The sequence below is a fragment of the Sarcophilus harrisii genome, chromosome 2 (assembly GCF_902635505.1).
Source record: "Sarcophilus harrisii chromosome 2, mSarHar1.11, whole genome shotgun sequence".
NCBI classification, from domain to species: Eukaryota; Metazoa; Chordata; class Mammalia; order Dasyuromorphia; family Dasyuridae; genus Sarcophilus; species Sarcophilus harrisii.
Window position 1 is genome coordinate 531434370 of NC_045427.1, and position 24856 is coordinate 531459225.

Genomic DNA, 24856 nt, shown 5'->3' on the forward strand with positions numbered 1-24856 from the left:
TAATTTTTAGGCCATTGCCTTTTCCAGTAAATAATTGCCTTTTGAAGATGTGTATCCACTTGCATCCTAGCAAATTTCAAGCCATCAGGAACTATTAAAGGATTAGCTTCTTTCTTTTTCACTAGTCTCATTTCATAAATGAAATGAAGCCCTTTTCTGGGATGTATCAGAGAGATCAGTTTCCCAAATGAATGTTTACAGCTACCATTGTATGTTAGATTTTACTTTTTTATCTTAACTTGTGTTATATATATTTCTCTGCTCCCAAAAAATCTTGGAGAAAGAAGACAAAATATAAGAATAAACCTTAGTGCAGTGTACAAATCTATGAGCCCAAATGTCGTGTGGCTCTTTTTCTGAAAGACTTCTGAGGAAAATCCCAATAAGAATCCAAACTCACAGCTGTCAAGGAAAGGTTGCCTTTCTCTTTTCCCTTTTAACTGAAGAAGTGCCAAGTTTATTCCTTATTGTTTGCAATGAGACTTGTTTATTTTGAGACCCTTTCCATGTTGTTCAGGAAAAGAATAGTACTTCTAGAGAAGAGCCCCAGGAAGTTTATTTTCAGTGATTAAGCCAACAGAGTGTGTGCTTTGGTTTTTTTTTTTTTTTTTTCAAGCTCTATACTGTTTGCATGGAAACCTAGCATACAAAATAAGGTTTTCAGTTGCAAATTCCCTGCCCCCCCTACAACTCTCCAGTGGAGGTCAGTTTCAGTCTGCAGGGTATAAAGGGAAAATGTGATTCATATGGTCAAGGATGTCATCTTGGAAAAATGAGGTGTGAGGGAACAGCCTCCAAAGATCTCCTTAGTCTTCCTCTGTTTTTCTTTTATTCTTTTTTTCTTTAGAACTTGGGTTTAATAGAGATATGTGAAAACCATCCTTAATGTTAAGTGGTAGTATACAGCTTTGGTCATGCATAGCATCCAAGTTCAATTTCTGTAATGTCTGTCTGTGCCTCTTAATCATTTCCATCACCTTTTGTCTGCCCATTCCTTGTAAAATGAGACCGGATCTGTCATGATCATTCTCACTTCCTTAGGCTCACCATTATTCTTCCAAAAATCCTACTTTTTGAATAACAGCACGTAACTTCCATCAAAAGCAAAAATAACATGTTTTTTGTTTTTTTGTTTTTTTTAGTAAAGTGATTCTTCCATCTGAGGGAGGCATAATTTTTTGTTTAGACAAGACAAAAAGCAGTCTTGAACTAATCTATTTTAACTATACTATGGTTAATCAATAAGTATTTATTGGGATTAAGCATATGCTTTCTGAAATAACATAAATAAGGCATAAATTTTATATCAAAGTGTTGAGGGCTAGATTTGGGGTACCTAAATGAAATTAGGATTTAGTTGAAGTCCAGTGGCAGGTTTGGGGTACAGGGAGTCAAACAGAGCTCCCCTGCAACCCCCTTGGATTCGGCGCAAGGATACGGCGGTAAATGAGGTCTAGTAGCGGTGAGAGTCCCCAATAAAAGCATTTATTAGCCCTAGAGCTAAATTGATAAAAGAGGTTTATTAGTGAGTTTAGAAGTAGGAGATAGGTGAAGGTAGAGATAAGGAGGACACCGGACAGAGGGTCCAGTGGACAGAGAGTCCTCACATGGCTACCATGTTTGGAATCTCTGCAAAGAGGGATTCCCAGCGTGGCCCTTTTATAATAGGAGACTTAGCTGAGGGGCTTTTGGGTGTAGCCCCAAAATTGGCTCAGATCCAGGTGGGGCTGGGACAGGTCTGGATCTTCTATTGGAATTCAAAGGGACCAGGATTTGTGAGTCAAAGGGTAATTTACATTAACTAGGGGGGGTTGGGAATCAAAGATTGGAATCTTTTCCACATCAAAAGGACTTTCCTTCTTTCTAAGGTATAATCCCTGTGACTAAAACTGCAATAGGAAGTAAAATCAGAGAACCCTAATTCTGGCACTTGATGGTTTGCATCTACTTATCTGTCCTTTAAATTTCTTAAATACATTGGTTAAGAGGCATGGTACACTAATACTAATAATACTTCATTTATGTTTTTGTTAGATTTTTTTTGACACCTTCAGCTATTGGTTCTATAGCTACAAATACCAGAATTAATGGAAGTAAGGAAAATAGCACAAAGATTATGGATTTTACTCCACAAAAGAGGAGACAACCAGCCTGAGTGTAAAATTAAGATTGTTGATTCAACAGGCCTGATTATCTGGTTTTTCTCCTACCATGCTTCAGTGTCTTTTGTGGACAGTAGGTTAGAAGGAATAAGTGTGAAATGAACTGCTAGAAATAAGAATATTGAAACTGGGAGAAATGAGGAGACACAACAACATAAAAATCATCTGCCAAAAAAGCAAAGTTACGTGGTATGTGCACAAACAACTCTATATAGCTTGAGTAGCTGCTTGATATTATTAAATGTGAGCATAGTAGAATAATTGTTATTCACCAACTTGAATCTTTGAGGAAGGGATTGAATTATATTCAGTATTCTGTATAGAAAGTAGGGAAATATATAATTATGCAATACATTTTTGAAAAAATTAATATTAGAAATAAAAAAAGTTTTGATGCTTAAAATTATAAGCTTCCCTTATGTGGAAAATTCATTCTTCTATCAAGAAACATTTTAATTCTCCTATTGATAGATTTTACCGTAACTCGAAAGAATTTTTGAGATATTTTGAGAGATTTATTCAAAATCTTCAAAATATAAACAGCAGTTTTAACATTGCAATTTCTATGTAAATACATAATTATTGGAAATTATACATGTTTCATCATCTTTAGGGCAAATAAATACTTTAACCAAATAATAATTTCATATTTGTGTTTTACTATATTCAAGTGGAAAATGAAATGTATTATTATCAAAAGTTAGGATTAAAATGATATTAGGAAAAAAGGAAATATTATTGACATGATTCCAGATGATTCTTCTGTTTTAGAGTCTCAGTTTTTTCTTTTTTTTTTTCAATTGCAAGTTTGAATTGTTAACATAAACTACAATGAGAAATGGTATACAAAGCAACATGACATATAAAACAGGGTTTCAGCCAGGCAAAAAGTCACAGCCTTTACTGAAATACCTTACTTGACATATTTAACATATTCCTGAAAATCTGTCATAGTTTCCAAAAAACAAAAATTGTCCAAGAGAACAAATAATGAAATTTACTCCCCTTCTTTTGCTCAGAGGGAAGGAATTATGAGAGCAGAATATTGACTACCCTGTTAGACATAGTAATGGCATCATTTATTGCTGCTCAACTTTTTAAGGGAGAATTCAGTTTGGTGGGGATAAGGGTAAAGGAATGTGAAATTGGATACTCAGAAATGATAATGATATAAAAGCAAGATACATCAATAAAAATTTGTTTAAAAAGTTGTCAGTTTTGTATTCTCCCTGTACTTTATTCCAAGACACCAAGCAGAAAGGACTATTTCTTCTAAAGATAGTATGTTTCCTATCAATTTCATACTTTCCAATATCCCTACTTTGCTTCTAGTTCTGGTCTTGCCTTAGCAATAGATTCTTAATTCATTCCCTGAGTCCAGTGTCTGTCTTCTCAATCAACAATCATTTAGTCTTAGTCATACAATTGCTACTTAAAAAAAAAAACCAACTTATATTCTTATGGAAGACTGGCAGGTAAACAGAGAAGTATTTATAGCATAAATATAAAGTTAATAAATACAAAGAACTTTGAAAGGTTCATGGCATTTAGCACTGGGTGGAATCAGGAAAGGTTTCATATAGGAAACGAAGCTCAAGCTTAAGGAAAGACTAATACTGTGAGGCAAAATGAGAAAACATTCCAGGCATGTGGAACTGCTCACCCAAAAATGAGAAACAGAGAGAAAAGTTCACTTTAGGAGAAGTGTGTGTGTGTGTGTGTGTGTGTGTGTGTGAATTAAAATAATGTTCAATGAGCTAGAAAGATAAATTGGAGCTAAGTTGTGAAAGGCTTTCAAGAGACAAACAAAGGAGTTTATATTTGATCCTGGAACAATTGGAAATTGCTGAAATTTGATTAAATCAATCATGAAGTCTTACCTCTGCACTTAAGAAAATTACTTTGGTAACAATGTAGGGAAGGAATTGGAGTAGAGAGATGCTTGAGCTAGGGAGACAAATTAAAAGACTATTGAAATATTCTATGAGAGATGTGATGATGTCTGAACTAAGGTGGTAGCTATGTCAATGGAGAAAAGGGGTCATATGTGAGAGATGTAGAGATAGAAACAGAAATATCTGGCAATTAATTGTCTAAAAGGAAGACTGAAAAGTTGAGGGTACAAATCTGAGAGACTACAATAGAAATAAAGAATTTTGGAAGAGGGGAGGAAAAAGACAGAGTTCAGTTTTGGATATGTTGGTTTGAATACATTCACATTGAAATATCAATAGGTAATTGGTGATATAGACTGAAGGTCCAGAATGAGAATGAATTAAGATATCTGTAGTCATCTGCATAGAGGTGATAGTTAAACTCATGGGGGTTGATGAAATCACCAAAAGAAAGGATATAGAGGGAAAAGAGGACCCAGGACAGAGTCTTTGGATGGTAAGCCAATGAAAGAGCTAAGAAGGAATAGTTACATGGAAAAACATGGAGAGAGCTGTATTATGTAAGCCTAGAAAGGACAGTTGATTCAGGAGGAAAGGACAGTCACTTGTCTCAAATAATCAAAATTAAGAAGAATGAAGATTGAGAAAAAACCATAAATTTTGGCAATTAAAACATTATTGGAAAGTTTAAAAAGATGAGTTTTAATTGAGTAATGAGTTTGGAAGCCAGATTGCAAAGAGTTGAGGAATGAAAGGAAAAAAAATGAGGGCAATAAGTAAAGATGGCATTTCCAAGGAGTTTGGCTACAAATGGAAGAAAAGATGTTATGACAATAGCTTGAGCAAGATGACAGCATAAAGAGGGATTATAATAAATGAAGGAAATGGAGATGTTTGAGAACAGTACAGACCCAATGGATAAAGATAGACTGAAGATTCTTAGCAGAGAGGAGATAATTGGGGATATAATCTACTGGAGAAGTGAAAGGGATCAATATCCAGTGAACATGCAAGAGTTCTGTCCATTAGCAAGAAGAGTAGGAAAGGATGTAAAGGAGGCCTGAGGTAAAGAGTTCATATCAGATGTCCTCAATTTTCTCAGTAAAGTAAGAATCAAAGTCCTCACCTAAGAGACAGTGGAAGAGGTTGGATGGAGGGTTGAGGAGAGAAGATAAAAGTTTAAATAATTTCTGTGGGGAGTGAAATAGGGAATCCATTAGGGAATAATTGAAGGACTGACTTGCTTTAATGAATGCTCAGTTAAAGTTGAATAACATGGATGTGTAATGTACCTAGTCAGCATGGTTGTGAGACTTTCCCCAGATATGTTCAACAGCTCTTGAGTAGGAACAGAAAATATGAATTGTAGGTATAATTCAAGGCTGAAATTTGGCAAGAGACAAAAAATTGGTAGAATGGGAGAGTGTCTAAGAGATTTGAAAACAAGATACAGTATTGAGTTTCAGTGTCTAATCACTGGATTGAAAAGGGAGAAAGAAGAAAACGAAAACAAAGTCAGAGAAAGAGTAATGGTCTGAGAAAATACTGAATGGTGGAAAGATTGGAGGTCTTAATTAGGGTAAGGATAGGTTTAGAAGGGATGCAGCATAGGGAGGTAAATAGACATTTTGGAAGTGACAGTGAAGTACAAGTAGTATTACAGCTCCATCTCTGTGATCAAGATATTTTTATTATTGCTGAGGACAATGTTAAAGAAGTTATATATCTCACTGGATAAGCTGGGGATTCAGTGTTTTGGGGTTAGTAGATGTAAGGAGTGTGAGAAAAGTAAGTTCAGGAAAAAAAGATGTTTGTTTACTGTGGAATAGGAATTATAACGGAAACAGTAGAAGGAGTAGGCAAGCTTGAAGTGGGATTTGGCTTAAGGTAGGGTTGAAAACGATGGAGATGAGAGAAGAGAAAATGGAAGGAGAGAACAGTTTACTCCATGGCTAATAAGTGATTGATAGAAAGGGAGAGAAATATGAGGACCCATAGAATTTGTAGAGGTTGACAAATGATAGTAAAGCTCAGGGCTCCATGGAGTGTTGCTATCTTATGGCCAATAAAATGGAAAAAGATAAATATAACCAGGAGTGGAGGCAGAAAATACCAGAGATAATAAGATATATGAATAGATAAAGAACTTTTAGGGGGACCAACTGCTCCCTTGACAGCACTCTTCACTCCTCTCCCCAAAAAACGTTCACTCTCTTTTGGCTACTGGAAACAAAAGCCTTAAAGTTGATTGATTTCTTTAGAATTTCTGTTAGAACAGTTCAAGTAATGATATCTTAAGGAAAACAGCTAGTAGAAAGGCTAGAGCTTATATATTTCTAGATCTAGCCTGACATTCTGTAGGATATATAAGATGTGGCTAGGCAACACTGACTGATTGACTGAGAAAAACCTCACTCCTTCATATATAGAGAGAGGGATTTGGATTCCAATTCTGTCTCTATCTTTTGCTATTTGAATGACTTTAGGCAAGCCATCTACACTTCCTGAATCTCCATTTATTCACCTATAAAATGAGAGAGTTAGACTAAATAATCTTGTAGGTCTTTTCTGGTTCAAAATTAATGATCTTTTATTATTTTCAGGACTCCTATGACATTTATTCTATGTGGTTTTGTATTGAAGTTATTTGTATGTGCATTATTTCCACATCTAGACTGTAGGTATATGGAGACAATAAAGAATCTTATCTTTCACTTTATCCCCTGTAAATAGAAATTTGATCATAATAGATGTTTAGAAACTATTTATTAAATAAATGAAATAAATTGTTAGAAAATATGTATTTTAATTCCTCCATTTACATATAAAACAACATTTTTTAAGTTATACATTCACTTTTTACATATTTCCATATGAATCATGTAGGGAGAGAAAAATGAGAACAAATGAGAAAAATCATAAGAGAAAAATAAGGAAAAAATGTGTATAGCACATGAAGATTTACAATTCCATTTCCATAGTTCTCTCTCTGAATATAGGTGGCATTTTCCATCCAAAGTTTATTGGGATTGTCTTGAGCCACTGAACCACTGAGAAGATCCAAGTCTATTATAGTAGATTATCACACAATCTTGTTATTGCGAAGTATGGTGTTTTCCTGGTTCTGTTTGTTTTACTCAGCATCGGTTCATGTAAATCATTCCAGGTCTTTCTAAAATAAGCCTGTGAATCATATTTTTAAAGAACAGTAATGTTCCATTACTTTCAAATGCCATAACTTATTCAGTCATTCCCCAATTGATGTGCATCTATTAATTTTGCAATTTTTTGGCAGCACAGAAAGAGCTGCTGCAAATATTTTTGTATATGTCAGTCCTTTCCCCTCTTTTATGATTTCTTTGGCATACTGACCCAGTAGTGGCACTACTGAATCAGAGTGTAGTTTGGGCATAGTTGCAAATTTCTCTCCAGAATGGTTGGATCAGTTCACAACTCTACCAACAATGCATTGGTGTCCCAATTTTCCCACATACTCTTCAACATTTATCATTATCTTTTCCTGTCATCTTAGCCAATCTGATGGATGTGAGGTGGTACCTCAGAGTTATTTTAATTTGCACTTCTCTAATCAATAGTAATTTAGAGTATTTTTCATATAACTATAATGGCTTTAATTTCATCATATGAAAAGTGTCTGTTCATGTCCTTTGATCACTTATAAATTGGGGAATGACTTGTATTCTTCTAAATTTAACTTGATTCTTTATATATTTTAGAAATGAGGCCTTAATCAGAAACACTGGCTGTAAAATACCCCCTCCCCCAGTTTTCTCCTTCCCTTCTAACAGCTAAGCAATTTGCTGCATTGATTTTGTTTGTGTAAAACCTTTTTAATTCAAAATAAAGTTATTCATTTTGCATTTCATAATGTTCTCTAATTCTTTTTTGGCTATAAATTCTTCCCTTCTCCAAAGATCTTATAGGTAAACTGTCTCTAGCTCTCCTCATTTGCTTAAAATATTAACCTTTACACTTAAATCATTTACTCATTTTGACCTTATTTATGGGGTGTGAAATGTAGGTCTATGCTGAATTTCTGATATATTTTCCAATTTTTCAGGCAATTTTTGAATTCTTATCCTAGAAGCTGGAGTTTTGGGGTTTATCAAACAGTAAATTACTATAGTCATTGATTATTGTGCCATGTGTATCTAACCTATTCCATTGTTCCACCATCTATTTCTTAGTCAGCATTAGACGGTTTTGATGACTGCTGCTTTAAAATAGAATTTTAGGTCTAGTACTATTAGACCAACATTCTTTGTATTTTTTTCATTAATTCCCTTGATATTCTTGATCATTTCTTTTTTCCAGATGAATTTCATTTTTTATGGATGCATAAAATGATTTTTTTGGCAGTTTGATTAATATGGCACTGAACAAGTAGACTAATTTAGGCATAATTGCCATTTTCATTATATTAGCTCAACCTATCCATGAGCAACTGATATTTTCCCAGTTGTTTAGATCTGATTTTATTTGTGTGAAAAATAATTTGTAATTGTGTTAATATAATTCTTGGGTTTGTCTTGGCATGTAGACACCCAAATATTTTATTTTGTCTATAATTATTTCAAATAGAATTTCTCTTTCTATGTCTTGCTGCTTGATTTTGTTAGTAACCTATAGAAATGCTGATGATTGGTGTGGGTTTATTTCATATCCTGCAATTTTGACAAAGCTGTTAATTGTTTCAAGTAAAATTTTGGTTATTCTCCAAGTAGAACATCATCATATCTGCAAAAAGTGATAGTTTTATCTTCTCGGTGCCTATTCTAATTCCTTTAATTTCTTTTTTCTTTTCTTATTTCTAAAGTCAACACTTCTAATACAATATTGAGTAATAGTGGTGATAAAGGGCATCTTTGTTTCACCCCTGGTTTTATTGGGATTTGTCTAGCTTCAACCAGTTACAAATAATGTTTACTGATAGATGCTGCTACTCATTTCAAAAACAATAATAGCTCCTTTTTTTTCAAAATACATGCAGAGATAGTTTTCAACATTCACCCCTAGATAGCAAATGATCCAATGTAGGTTAAACATGTGCAATTCTAAACATATTTCCACATTTATCATGTTTTCTGCTTATCATTTTAAGAAAAACTCTATTTATTCCTATGCTCTGTAGTGTTTTTAATAGGAATGCTGTATTTTGTCAAAAGCTCTTTCTGTATCTATTGAGATTATCTTGTGATTTCTGTTAGTTTTGATGTTGATATTGTTAATTATCTTGATATTATTCCTAATATTGGTTATTGATATAGTCAATTGTGCTAACAATGTTCCTGATATTGAACCAGCCCTGCATTCCCGCTTGGTCATGGTGTATTATCTTGCTCATCAGTTGTTGCAATTATTTTGCTTATATTTCATTAAAATTTTTTGCAGTGTTCATTAGGGAGGTTGGTCTATAATTTTTTTTTTGTCTGTTTTGGCCCTTTCTGGCTTAGGTATTAACACTATATTTGTGTGACAGAAGGAATTTGGCAGGACTCTTTCTTTGCCTATTTTTTCCAAATAGTTTATATAGTATTGAATTAATTGTTTTTTGAAAGTTTGGTAGAATTTACTTGTAAATGCATATGCCCTGGAGATTTTTTCTTAGGGAGTCTGTTGATGACTTGTTCAATTTCTTTTTCTAAAATAGGGTTAAGTAATTTATTTCTTGTGTTAATTTGGGCAATTCATATTTTTGTAAATATTCATCCATTTCAATTAGATTATCAATTTTGTTCACTTACAGTTGGGAAAAATATCTCCTAATTACTGCTTTAATTTCTTCTTCATTGATGGTATTTATCCTTTTCATTTTTGATGCTGGTAATTTGGTTTTTCTCTTTCCTTTTGCTAATCAAATTAACCAAAGTTTCATATATGTTGTTGTTTTTCACAAAACCAACTCTTTTATTGATCAGTTCAATAATTTTCTTACTTTCAATTTTATTAATCTCCGTTAGAATTTCTAATTTGATATTTATTTGGGAGTTTTAAACTTGTTCTTCTTCTAGGTTTTTAGTTGCATATTCAGGTCATTGATCCCCTTTTTCTTTATTCGTGTAACTATTTAGAAATGTAAAATTTTTCTTAAGAAATGCTTTGGCTGTATCCCATAAGTTTTGGCATATTGTCTTATTATTGTCATCCCCTTGGATGAAATTATTGATTGTTTCTATGATTTGCTATTTGATCCTCTCATACTTTAGAATTATATCATTAAATTTTCAATCTGGCTTCTGACTAAAAGCCAGAAAAAGAAGCATTTACTATTTTTGCCTTTCTGAATTTGACTGTGAGGTTTTTATGTCCTAATACATTTTTGTGTAGATGCCACATATTGCTGAGAAAAAGGTGTATTCCTTTCTGTTCCCATTCAATTTTCTCCAGAGATGTATCATATTTAGGTTTTCTAGGATTCTATTAACCTCCCTAGTTTCTTGTTTATTTTAGGGTTAGATTTATCTACTTCTGAGAGAGGGAATTGGAAGTTTCCCATTAATATAGTTGTGCTGTCCATTTCTTCCTGTAAATGGCTTAACTTCTCTTAGAATTTGGATGCTGTATTACTTAGTGCGTATATGTTTAGTATTGATACCACTTCATTGTTTATGGCACTCTTTAACAAGATGTAGTTTCCGTCCTTATTTCTTTTAATTAGATCTATTTTTGCTTTTGCTTTGTCTGAGATCAGAGTTGATACCCCTGCTTTTTTTGCTTCATCTGAAACATAATAAATTCTACTCCAGTCTTTTACTCTTACTCTGTAGGTATCTCTTTGTTTCAAATGTATTTTTTATAAACAATATATTGTAGGATTCTAGTTTTTAATCCAGGCTGCTGTTCGCTTCTGTTTTATGGGATTATTCATTTTTTTCACATTCATAGTTATGATTACCAGTTGTATATTTTTCTCTATTCTATTTTCTCTCTATTTTTTCCCTCTCTTTCCATCCTGTTTCTCCTTATTGTTGTGTTTCTAATCCACCCCACCCTCTATCTGCCCTTCCATCACTCCTCTCTTCTCCTGCCCCTTTTTCCTAATGTTTTTGCTCTCTCTTCTATCTAGCCCCTCCATTTTCTTTTACCTTTCTTCTCCTACACTTCCTTATAAGATAAATTTCTATACCAATTGAGTGAATAGATTATTCCTTCTTTAAAACTGAGATTAAACTTCAGACAATGTTCATCTCCCTCCCTTCTTTTTCTCTACTATAAAAGGTCTTTTGTGTTTCTTCATGTGTCCTAATTTATCTCATTTTACCTCCCCTTTTCTCTTCTCCAAATACAATCCTTTTTCCATCCCTTAATTTCTTTTTCTTTCTTGTGCAACTTTGAACTTACTTTTAAGAACAGGGTCCCCTTGTGTTTGATGGCTTGCTCACAGTAAGGGGGCAACCCAATAGCCAACTCCTGCCTATTTTTTCTCTCCTGGTTTCCAGAGCTGGTGATTTTCCCTCTGTGCTGGGACTGGAGGCTATTGTACTGATCTGCTCTGCTACTGAGCCAGGACCTAGGGTCTATGTTGCTGATATGCTGTGATTAAGACCTTTTCACTAGCTTTCCTGGATACTATCTGAGCTAGGCTGAGTACCCCTTTTACCCCAGTGAGACAGACCTTTCTTGAAGTCCTTCCAATCTATTTTGAGCCAGAGAATAGTTTCATTCCATTTCTTTGTAGTGTCTGTCATTCCAGATTGTTCAAACATTTAGTTTCTTATTGTTTTCAAGAGAAAGTGGGAAAGGTTGAACAACTTCTTAGTTTCACTCCACCATCTTAGCTTTGCCCCTGAGAATCTATCCAGAAAATAAGTATTTTTATAAATCAAGTATTTCCCAATAATGTAAGTTATAATTTTGGAGCTATTTCACCTTCATCTAGCTTTTCTTTAACTTCTCTGAAGTCACCAATAATCTGTTAAGGAAAGCTTTAATGCATTGGGAAATTCTACATAAAAGAAATCTAAGATAAGGTCTTTTTTAATACCCCATTCCTAATGCAGAGGTTCTTAAACTTAAGTCCACAGACCCCAGAAAGGTTTTTGGTTAGATTTCAGGGCGTCTGTGAACTTGGAGAGGAATATATAAATAAAATTATATATTTGTGTGTATATATATATATGCATACCTATATATATGTATATACATATTGTTTTAAATAATTGAAGAAAACAGTAAATTTCAGTTAAAGGTTAATATATAACATGATATAATTATATTCATATGTATATAACACAATTATATATTTATTAATTATATGATATAATTTATAATCATTTATAACATACAATTTTTATCAATTATTCAAAAACATAATTCTGAAGGTAACTCTGAAATCCAGTGATAGGATAGCTATATTCATTCAAGTCATTTTGGAATTATAACAAATTAGGATTCATCAAGTCATAGAGGTTTCAATTTGTGTTTTGAGATTGTTTCCAAACATATTACAAATACAATTCGTTGAAGTATTGAAATATTCAATTCAGCATGTTCAGTGCTTCATGACATATTGAAGATTTGCTTATAGTGTATTTTTTCCCTTTTGTCTAGGAACTTGAGGATGTAAGGAGTGATGATGAAGAAGACTCTGCTGAAGAGGATGAACCAGAATGTTTGAAGAATGGTCGTGGGGCAGGCAGGAATCCAATTCCCAATGGTCAGCCTGGCCATTAGGTCTGAGCCCCACAATCCCTCATGTAGTGCTGTCTGATTTTTGTGGGGACATCTAACTCAAAATGCTGCACAGAACTGAGAATCACAGGCTCTTCTGTACCATGGATGGATTTATTGCTGCTTGCAAAGCCTTGAGAGAAGCCCAATTCCCCAGTGTGCCTCCCCTCCTACCCTATTTTTTTTTTGCTTAAGGAAAATTTGTTAATGGGCTGGTCATCTTGAGGTTTTGTTCTTTTAACATTTAAATTGGTGTGTGAAACATTACCTAATTATTTTACAGCATTTAAGGCTTCAATTCAACAAGAATTTTTAAAGTTTCTCCAGAGAAAAGCTTAAATTATAATTAGGTTAATCTCACATTTCAGATATTTTGATTTTTAGAAATCTATCATTATTTTATCCCCTTACCTTCAGAATCTGACTGGTACTTACCCATAACTTTGGAAGTGTTAACAGGGCTTCTTCACATAAGCTTTAGTCATAATAAGAAGAGAATTGGAATGTTGTTCAGTTTTCATAATAATTCCACACATTTTGAAAGGCACAGTTCAGCTTTTATTTAGTCAGCTATCCTAGGCAGATAGAAAAGGAATTTCCTTCTAATGTCAATAGTGTAAAATGAACCTATATGCTTTTCCTTCTGGTATCACAGATAGCCATTTAACAACGTGCTTTCTGGTGTGTTTTTTTGTTGTTCTGTTTTTTTTTTAATATCTTTTATCCCGGACTTTGTTGGACTGGATGCAGGAATTTTGTACTAAAGCATTTTATATAGTTATAAAATACATAAAAGTATGAGCAACCAGAAGGGTAGGAGAGGGGAGACTTCTAGTTAGAACCTAATTTTACCCACATGGAACAAAGCCCCTCATTCCTAGGGTGATTGCATCCTTGATTTGCCACCATCAGGACTGAAGTCAGTGTATCTAAGGGAACATAAGTAGAACTGAGGATACACAGGAGGAAGAATTAGAATTCTAGTATAGTCCTAACTGGCATCATTTGTTCCACCTCCTTTTTCAAGTTATGTCTCCTAGTGGTATTTAGTTATTTTTTACTTCTTGAGTTATTAATGTTGTGGCATTTCCAAGATTATCACTAGGAAATTATACCTACCTAATAGATACTGGAGGTGTCATTGGACACATTGGATTTCTTTTGTTGTATAGCCTGTGGATCAGTTAATCAACACCAGCAGTTCATTGTCTAATTCTGTGACTCAGTTTTCCACAAAATATACTATACACATCTAGTTTGTAGATAGTCAACAGTCACCTATCAACCATTAAGGAAGAGGAAGACTTTCTTTCCCGTTTTTGCCTTCCCATTTTTAAAATACACTATGCAACTGAGTGAATATATAAAAAACCGAGTGACAAATGAAGTCACTGGATATTGAGCCCACATGCTAAAGTGCCTCATCTGCATTAGGGAGGTGAAATCAAAATACTAATTTTTTTTAAAGCTTAAAACATTGGAAATAATATGGGAAAGGTTGCAAATTCTGGACACAAATGAGATAAGTCAAACCATTGGTGAGGTTATTGGAAAATTGATGGATATTCTGAAGGATATATTGTTACAAAAGGGGAAACTGCAAAAATTATGGGAATCATTTTTGCAGTATAGAGTATTGATGGATTTTGTGGTGCTAGAAAAATGAGTTTTCATTCTTAATGAGAATTTCATTCAATCTAACATGTATTTATTAGTGCAAGGCAGACAAAGACAAAATAAAGAGTTCCTCTTCTCAGACAGCTTTCATTCTACTGGAGTTGCCTAGAAAACTCATGTTTGGAGTCCTATTGCCTAAAGACAAATTCCCTGCAGATTAATTTATATGATATAAAACTATTCTTGGATTTGCTGGTAACCAGAAATTTACTTATAAGAGTTTTTTTTTTCTTCTGACCAGAATTCATTTTTCCTTCAATTACTCTTATTTTGTTTATGTGTGTCAGTTGGTACCTTTATCATCTCCCTTTGATGAATGGCCTAGCAAACTCTAACCACAGCATCAAACAAAAATTGGAGATAGGATTGTAGAAACCAGGTAGCCATTTACATAAGGATTGCTATGTCATCCTGGAATGTGAAGGACACTGAAAAACCTCTAAAGACATTTCTGAACTTTCTAACCAAAAATATAAAAAGAAACAAAGCTACTTTGAACCAGAACAAAGACCTTACAAATCTTATGCCCAAAGAAGTATTTTTGTGGGATGAGATCATCAGAGAAAATAACTTAACAAAGAGGATATTCATCTTCCATCATAACATTTGCTTCTATGTACCCAATAGCATTTGTAATATATGTAATATAATATATGCAATTGTATATGCATATACATAAATACACAAACACTTCTTCATGATTTTGGTATTTTTTAATTGGAGGAAGGGGAGAAACACACTGGTGTCCTGCTTTATTGTCTCCATCTGGGTAACTAAATTCTTCTAGATATCTTTTTGTCTTGTCATTGTACATAACATATGCTTGCTTGTATTAAAATGTATTCCCAAACATAATTTGTGCACTGTGTCCAGTCCTACTTTTCTAGTTTAAAAATTAAAATTTGAAAAGGAAATGGGTTAGTAGATAGTTTGTGTTTTTTTCTCATTTTTATGTAGAGGTAATTGGGATACTAACATCATCTAATGCTAAAATCCTATTAGCATTGTGTTACTTTAAAGGGAAGTGTTCATTTGTATGATTGATTTTAAAGATAACAAGTTTCTATAGGGAAAAATAAGAGAGGCCATAAATAATGCAAGTCCTAGTGTCAAGAATTATTGTTTTCATGTTAGAGAATAACTTATAATAAAATAAGGACAAAAATATGTCTGCTTCTTTGTGATAATTCAACATATTCAACATCTCCAGACAATTGATACATTTTTCAAAGAACTACATTAGCTAGTTTCCTAGTAACATCTGCTCTCTAAATAAGTAGATGCAGAGCTCTACTACTAACACTAGTAATAAAAGTAATAGCTGATATTTATATAGCATTTTAAAGTTTACAAAATATTTTACATATCTTCTCATTTCATTCTCAGAAGAACCCTGTTAAGTAAATATGATCAGGGCACAATTATATGATGGGTTAAAACATTATTATTCCTTATTTTACAAATGAGCTCATTTTGCCTTATTACTCTTTAAGATGACTGTCTCTTAATTACTAAATATAATAATCTTTTCTCAGTCTCCCTCTTTCTTGGCTTCTTTGTAGCAAATGCCACTGTTGAGAACTGCTCTTTCCTGGTTCTCCTAAATATTCCTATCTACCTACCTGGTTCTTCTGTCTTTTTCTGGATCATAATCTATAACCCACCTTCTACCTCTAGGTCTTCACTGAGGAACACTTGGATCCTTTTCTATATATTTTCTCATGATGATATTTTCTATGTTTAATTATTATTTATTTGCAGATGACAACCAGATCTACAAATCCAAACTTAGTCTCTTTTGAACTCTGAATTCTGCTATATTTCTTCAAAAGGATTATTCAGTAGCCATCTCAAACACAGCTTGTTAAATATGTAAATAATTTTTCCCTAAAGTTGCCCTTTCTCTAAACTCTCTATTTCTATGGAGATAGAACAAACAAGTGTGCAATTGGTTTACAATTTAGAAATGATCTTTAACTCTTCCTTACTTCCCACCCCAACATACAACCAATTGCCAATTCTTGTTGATTCCACTTTCACAATACAGTTTCCTTCCATTCCCTTTTCTCCATAGACATAGCTGTCACCTTTGTTCTTGAGTACTTCATGTGATGCTACTTAAATTCTTATGGATTGAATGAGAATATTAACTGGGTAACTAACTGGGGATCATTTTAACCACCAAAGTATCTGTAAGCAACTGATTCTCCTGAGGATATCACCCTATAGAAACCTGACTTATCACTAATGGCAAAGTTAGACATCTAATCCTGAGACCTATTTAAGTAAATTTACTTTTACTACAAATCACTGGATGACAGACTAAGTATTCTAATATATATTGACAGGCCAAAACATTGAGTTCAACCTAATTGGATGAATTTAGGTCTAAAGATACAGTCTTATACTTAGGTTTAAAAATTAGCTTCACCTTTAAGGGAAGCATGATTAAAAGTTTCTCTGAAAAAAGATATGGTATTTTAAGTGTTCAATATGGGAATCAAGTAAATGAATGAGATCTTGACAGCACTAAGAGAAGCATGGTTTCCAGGAATAAGGTAATAATCACGTCACATAGATCAGTCCATATCTGGGGTGTCGTTTTTGGTTCTAAACATCATAATTTAAGGAAGATCATTGATTGGTTATGTAGCATTCAGAGGAGGTCAAACAGAATAGATTTCATGTTATGGAATTGAAAGTTCCTTTCATAATAAAGCTGAAAATAGTAAGAACTAGTATTCTTTTTAAAGCCTCATTTAAACTCTTGGGAAAAACCCCTTGGAAGAAGGTTATCACAAGGGGGGAAATGAAGACTTGTTCTTAGGTGAATAGGTTATAAGTTTAACCAGAAATTTAACAAAAAGTAATTCTTATGTTGTTCATGCAATTACTTCCCAAACGCTGGAAGCTGATTGGTGTTAAAATATACTTATTTCCATAGAGAAAATATTAAGATGTCAGTGGGAATCGAGAGATCCCTTTGTTTAATCCAGATATTAAGGGGAATGGTTCAGGAGAAGTGACTTGTTCAGTTCTGGAATGTTAACCCATTCTGAATTTTAAGGTAAATTTTTCCGTGTTCAAAATTCCTATAAATGTTACTTAAAATCTTCTTGGGGTAGGAGGTCATGTCAGTGGGCATGGGAGATTATACCAGTTAGATGGTTCTCTACACATTAGAAATGACTTGGATTTAGATTAATATTCAATTAAATAAAACTGTTTCCAGCAGTGTTGGACCTAAATTCCGAAGTACGATATTAGTATTAACACTAGAAAAGTTGGAAAAATTTGAAGGATCAAACTGTCAATTAATAGTGCATTTTTAAATGCATAAGTCAAATAGAAATAGGATGAAAATTTTATTTCAAAGTGAAATTATAATAAACTTTTGCACCACTGACATGCTTGGTCCTTTTATGTTATGCTTGTCATTGACAGTGCTATAAGAAAATTACTTGAAAGGGAACTGCAAATAGAATACTTAGAAAGGATATATTATCTTTTTCCAACTATCTGAAGAGCTCTTGTGGAGAAGAGGGCACAAATGGGAGCAAAATTGGAATCGTGAAGAAGTAAATTAAAATTAAGTTTAACAAAAAACTTCCTAATTATTTAAGCTATTGGGGGGGTGGAAGAATTAAGGTTAAATGATTTGTCTGGATCTTATAGCTAGGAAGTATCTGAGACGTATCTGAATTCAAGTCCTTCTAATGGCAGGACCAGTGCTCTAACCACTATTGGAGCTATTTAAAAGTGGAATGGGCTGCTTCTGGAGATAGTGGTTTCCTCCTCATTGGTGGTCTTCAAGTAGCATGGCAGGTCATGTTGTAGATCAGGGATTCTTAGTATTTTGGAAGTCTTGAGTTTGGCAGTTTGGTGAAATGTATGGACTCTTTCTCAGAATGATATTTTGGGGTTTTGATTCATAATTGAAAGAAATTCTAAACTTCAGTTAGAAATTAGTGAAAATAAAGATGTATTTTCTTTTCTGATCCAATTTCATGGATTTCCTGAAATCTAATCGATAGTCCCTATGTTAAGAACTCATTATAGAGAAAATTTATTTTTAAGTTAGGGATCAGGTTAGATGGATAATCAGTTCCCTTTCAACTCTTAGTGTGCTGATTAATGAAATTCCCTTAAAGCAAACAAACAAAAAAAAGCTATCAGTATAAATACATGAGTTTGTCAGAGAAGCATGTGTACAATGAGTGGTATTCTAACCATGAGCTAGAACCAGGAGATGAGAAGTACTCCAAGACATGCTATTTTGCCACAGGGAGTTCAAATTAAAAGGAAAAAAAAAACAGAAAACAGTTCAGGAAAGCCTATATCCTACTGCTGGTGCCAATAATACAGTATTGTCTTTTGACATTTGTCCACTGCGAAGAGCAATTTCCCCATTAAGCCAACAGAACAGGAAAGGGCATGGAATACAGTATCTTTGGAAAATGTAAACAGAGAGTGATGTTTTCAGTGTTTTGAATACATGAGAAAAGAAATCTGGAAACAATTATAGCTTCTCACCTACTTTGTTGTTTCCTCTGTGCAAGATAGCATGCCTCTGTTTTTATAGCATTAATTCATCAAGTTCTCCTTTGTCTCTTTTTTATGGGCAGGTTACAGTCTCCTGCCTGGCCAGGCCTTTCATTTATGTCACTGGACTGTATGTTATCTTAAACAGCCACAGCTGGGGATACAGTATTTTCCTTTCGAAATCAGCAATTTTTTTTTTTTTTTGGTTTCTTCACAGTTTGCAAACTCACTTACAGCCAACACTCACAGAATCCTGCCTGCTTAACATGAAGTATTTTTCAGCATTTGCTACAGTTTTTGCAAATTGAATACACAAAGTCCTCCAGTTTTGCTTCATTCTATACCTACAACATGTGGACAAATAGGGATAGGGGTGGGGAACAGATAAAATCATTTGACATGAAAAAGCTTCAGACTATATGATCTTCCAAAGAAAGGGGAGTGAGAATATCAAGAGCTAACATTTCAACTGTGAAAACTTCTGGTTAGCAACTGGATTATTTCAAACAGACACTCGAGGACACAGTCTAGAGGGGCACCAATTTTCCCTGAGAGCTGGCTTGGCTAGGTCAGAAATTCCTTAGGAAAATAATTTCTTGCAGTATTTGGCCTAACCTTGCAAATGTCAATGAAGCCCTCTCCCCCCAGTTTATAATGCTTTACTTTGCTATTATTTCCTTGGTCTCTTTCTCTCTATATACTTGATAGCAAATATATGGAATTGGCTATCATGGAATAAAAGGAGCTTTAGAATTAATCTAGTCCAATACCCTCGTTTATATCTGTGGAAACTTAGTCACAACAGGGTTTATGCAACTTGGAAGTATTTTTTTTTTTTGCCAAAGAGAATAAACGAGTATTCTGAAGAAGAAAAAATCCCGGAAGAAATGAAAATAATAAATTCAAAGCTAGGGAAAGTAACAGCAAAAGAAGGAAATATTAAAATAGCATGAACACACACACACACACACACACACACACACACACACACACAACTCCTCTTCATAGTCAGCTGTGTTCAACTATACTTTAGTAATAGCAGCAACATCCAAATTTACAGAAAGACACAAATTCCTGGACTCACAGAAATTTTCTTTTTCCTGCTTTGCCTATTCAGTTCCATTAGTTTTCAATCTTTTCTTTTTTAATTCTTAATGGAGTTAAGTACAAGTCTGAATGTAGTGGATTTACAAGGACTTGTTCTTGGGGAAGGACAGCTGGATAGTGAAGGGGATAGAGCACCAGGCCTGGAATCAGGAGCATCTGAGCTAAAATCCAATCTCAGTTACTTACTAGCTGACTCTAAATAAGTTATTTAACCCTATTTGCTTCTGTTTCCTAATTTGTAAAATGTGAGAAAATCACAAACCACTCCACTTCCTTTGACACGAAAACCCTAAATGGGGTCAGGAAAAGTTGAACACAACAACAAAGCACAATGTCTTGGGGAAAATACAAAAAGGCAATAAAATAAAGAAGCAAGTTCACTTTCCTGAATGGCTTACTTCCTTCTTTTTCACAATCAGCTATCATTAATTTTAGAGTTGGAAGGAACCTTAGAGATCATACATCATTAACTAATTAATTGTATTGGAACTGGAAAATAATTTTAACCTCTCTGGACCTTGGTTTTCTTTTTTGTAAAAAGTACAAGTTGCATTAGATGATCTCTAAGGTCACTCTATCTCTAAAATTATATGACTGTATTATTCTAAGAATGACCTAGTCTAGCACTTCTCAAACTTTTTAATCATAAGACCCTTTCACACTCTTAAAAATTATTGAGGACTCCCCAAAGAGTTTTTGTTTATTTGGGTCATATCTACCAATATTTACCACATTAGAAATTAAAACTACTTAGTATTAGTATGAAAATAACTTTAATTTTTTTGACCATGAAAGAATGTCAGTAATTCCTGTAGGATTCTACTGGAGCCAATTTGGATTAGTTGAGGGGCCAATTGTTAAATTTTCAATACCCACACTTATACCTTAAAAATTGGTAAATACTGCAAATCAGAATTTGATTTATTGTTTTGTTGATTTGTGGACTTTAAAAGTGACAAGTGATGTTAATAATGTACAATTAAACTAAAAGTGTGTTATATGCAGATTTTTTTTTGGAGAGCTGCTTGTTAAACATTTAGCAGTATATCTCTGCCCTAGGGGATCTCAGACACACTTTGAGAATTATTGATGTAATGGATGTAATTGGGCCTGGCCAATAACAACTACTTAATGTTTTGTTAAATTGAAAACCCATGACATTAAATGACTGTAATCTTCAATTGCATCAGGACTAGGTCCATGTTTCATACCTCACAGCCAGTGTCTTTCTCTACTTTATCAGTGTGCTTATAACATTGTGTTGAGTTTCTAATCGTTTTCTGAGATATTTCTTCTGAAGAATCATCCTTCCTTTTCCTTCTATATCCAATTGGCATCAGTTAGATCAGAACAGCTGTGTATTACAAACTAAGACAACTGAGTGGTGGGGTTGGTGCCCATTAGTTTTGGCAGTCAGAATAGACAAATGGTAAGTGTTGTTTGATTCTCCTCAAATGTAAGGTTTGTTTCCTGGGGTCCTCTTGCACCACATGACCCCAGAGTATTCTTTGTAGGTTTAAAGGTTACTTTCCCTTTGTTAACTCATCAGTGGGAAGGACAAATAGAATTTTTGTTATGAAACAAAAGCAAGGGATTCTGAGAAGACCACTGAGACACTAAGACAGAGTTATCAAACACACTGTCCACAAGCAGGGGGAACCAGATTAAAATGCAATTGGGAAATTTTTAACAAAATAAAGACATAATATTTTAAAACTAGTCAATATACAGCCTACTTGAATTTGACACCATTGCCTTAAAGTGTTGTGGGGAAAAAAGCAGGAGCATGGGAGTTGGACAGTGGTGATACAATGGAAAGAATTCTGGGATGTAAGCAGTGGATATCAACTAGAATCCTAGCTTTGCCACCTGTAAAATGGATGAAAAGTCTCTTGATTTCAATGGGTCTCAGTTTGCTGAACTGTGAAAGGAAGGAAGTGGATCATATCACAATGATTCCAAGAAATGAGATGCAAAGTCAACTGCTCATATCCCCTTGGTCCTCCTTCAGTTCAGTTTCCTGGTTTGTAAAATGTAATATAAATATAAAATGACCTACTTAGTCTTTGTGAATCTCAATTTTCTCATTTGTGAAATTAAAAGATGATCTCTATAATCTATGAAATGTACTAATGAATCAATAAATATTTATTAATCACCTACTATTTGCCAGGCACTGTGCTAAGCCCTGGGCATCCAAAAAAAAAAAAAAAAAGACAAAAGATAGTGATTTCCCTCAAGAAGCATACAAATGAGGGAGTCATCCTATATATGGCTTGTTTTGTATACATTTATTTATACAAAACAAGCTATATGCAGGATAAATAGGAAATAATAGAGAGAAGGCACTAGAATTAAGTAGGGCCAGGAAAATCTTTCTTTTAGGAAGCTATAAAGATGGAATTTTTAGCTGGGACTTAAAGGAAGCCAGAGGAGTCAGTATATGGAGCAGAAGAAGGAAAGAAATCCAGGTGTGGAGTACAAAAGAGAAACTGTCTGAATGTAAGAGATTAAGTATCTTCTTCATGGAATAGCCAGTGTCACTGGAATAGTATGTAAGAATACCTGAAAATCAAGTGGAGATAAGTTATGAAGAGGTTTGAACACCAAAAAGAGCATTTTGATATTTTGTCCTGAAAGTGATAGGGAACCAATGAAATTTATTGAGTCGGGGAGTGACATGAACTTTAGGAAAATCATCTTGGAGGCCAAATAGAACTTGAGTCAGGAAGACCACCCAAGCTACAGCAGGTGTGGGATGAAAAGGGCTTGCACTAGAATGCTGAAATTCTAGTTGAGAAGGGGGCATGTCAGAGAGATGCTGCAAAGGTGAAAGTGACAGGCCCTAGAAACAGATTGGAGATGGAGGGGTGAGAGATAGTGAGGAATCCAGGATGATTCTTAGGTTATAAGCCTCAGGGACTTGAGTGCAGATTCTCCCTACTGTAATAGGGAAGTAGGAGGAGAGGAAGGAAAGTTTAGGAAAGATCGTGAGTTCTATTTTGGAAGTATTGTGTTTAAGATGTCCAATGTACATGCAGTTTGAGACATCTGAAAGGCAGTTGGAGATGTATGATTGTAGGTCTGCCAAGAGATTGGGACAGGACAGTTATATTTGAGAATCTTTAGCAAAGAAATGGTAATTAAATCCAGCAGTTCTGATGAGATCACTAAGTGAAGAAGTATTAGATGGAGAAGAGACAAGAGCCCAGACTTAGAACCCCAAAGGAAATGGTTAGAAGGCAGAATCTGGGTGAGGATACAGTAGAAGAGACCTAGAAGGAGAGGTCCAGCAGGTGGATGAACCAGGAGAGAGTAGCGTCCTTACCACCTAGAAAGAGGAGAGTATCCAGGAGGAAAGGGTTATCAGCTGCAGACAGGTCAGGGAGAAGTAGGATTGAAAAAAAACCATCATATGTACAAGAATTATTTTATTCAAGGTAAAAACCCTAATGGCTTCTGGTTGTTTTATTTACACTAAATTATTATCCTTTTAGAACTCAGCAAAAAGTCAGAAATTGCCAGGGGATTGGGGAATACTTCCCCCCAGTCACCAGCCTTGTTTTGGCTATGGCTCAGTTGGGAAGACGCTCATCATTAGCTTGGAGGAAAACTACATTCCAGAGGGTAGTCACATACCTAGAGCTGCAGTGAAGCAATCAACTTTGGCAGACCCCCTAAAGAAGGCTAATTTTTCTGTTCCTTATATGAAGTTGTTACTGTTCAGCTGAGTGAAGAAGGAATTTTTCCAAGTATATTAATAATAACTAGCATTTATATGGTGCTTTAGAAATTACAAAGTGCCTTATAGATAATATGATCTTTTATTCTCATAACCACCCTGGGACAAAGATATTATGATTATCACCCCTATTTTCCAAATGAGAAAACCGAGACGGAGGGAAGTTAAATGACTTGTGTAAGATACCTAGCTGCCAAGTGTTTGAGGCTGAACTTGAACTTCTGACTCCTTAGGGCCAGTACTCCATCCACCAGGCCTGACCAGTCCCTCTTTTTCTTTTGAGAGGCAATTGAGGTTAAATGTCTTGCCCAGAGTCACACAGCTTTTACGTAGTGAGTGTGGCTGAGGTCGGATTTGAACCTAGGTTCTCCTGACTCCAGGGTCCGTGCTCTATCCACTGTACCACCTAGATGTTCCAAACATTCCTTTTTATTATTTATTATTTATTTTATTTGTTTGCTTTTCTGCTGAGGCAATTGGAGTTAAATTACTTGCCCAGGATCATACATTTAGGAAATGTTAAATGTCTGAGGCCAGATTTGAACTCAGGTCCTCCTGACTTCAGTGGCTGGCACTCTATCCACTGTGCTACCTAGCTGCCTCAAAACATTCCTTTTTAAGAGAGCAATCTTCAAACTTTTTTGATCTTGCCCTCTGATCAATCAATTTGGAACATGCAGCTTAATATATGTAGATTTACTTCTAAATGATATAATCTACTATACTAATAATTATGCACTTTATAATATTACACAAAATAGAAATTAAGAATGAGATAAAAAGAGAGAACATTTGATCACTAAAGAGAGAAACACTGAGTTTCTTGAGTAATGAAGGGACATAATCTGACATATCCTTAGAAAAGTCATTTGGCAGCTCTATGGAAAACCAATCAGAATGGGCAACATTTTCAAGTAGGGAGAACAAATAGGAATTTATTGCAATATTCCAAATAAGAGGTCATGAGAGCCTGCACTAGGGTGAAGCTGTGAAAATGAGAAGACAGAGATGAGAAATGTGGTGTTAGAAATGACAAGATC

At 34.4% G+C, this 24856-nt stretch overlaps 1 protein-coding gene across 2 annotated transcripts in view; it reads left to right on the forward strand.

Annotated features, from left to right (window-relative positions):
* The window catches only part of CERS3 (ceramide synthase 3), a 95585-nt gene extending 79979 nt beyond the window's left edge, over window positions 1-15606 (forward strand). For both annotated transcript variants that reach the window (XM_003755584.3, XM_031955492.1), the window contains exon 11: window positions 12629-15606. In XM_003755584.3, the coding sequence (XP_003755632.1) occupies window positions 12629-12751 (123 nt within the window). In that variant the 3' untranslated portion in view covers window positions 12752-15606. The remainder of the gene's footprint in view (window positions 1-12628) is intronic.
* Window positions 15607-24856: the final 9250 nt, after the last annotated feature.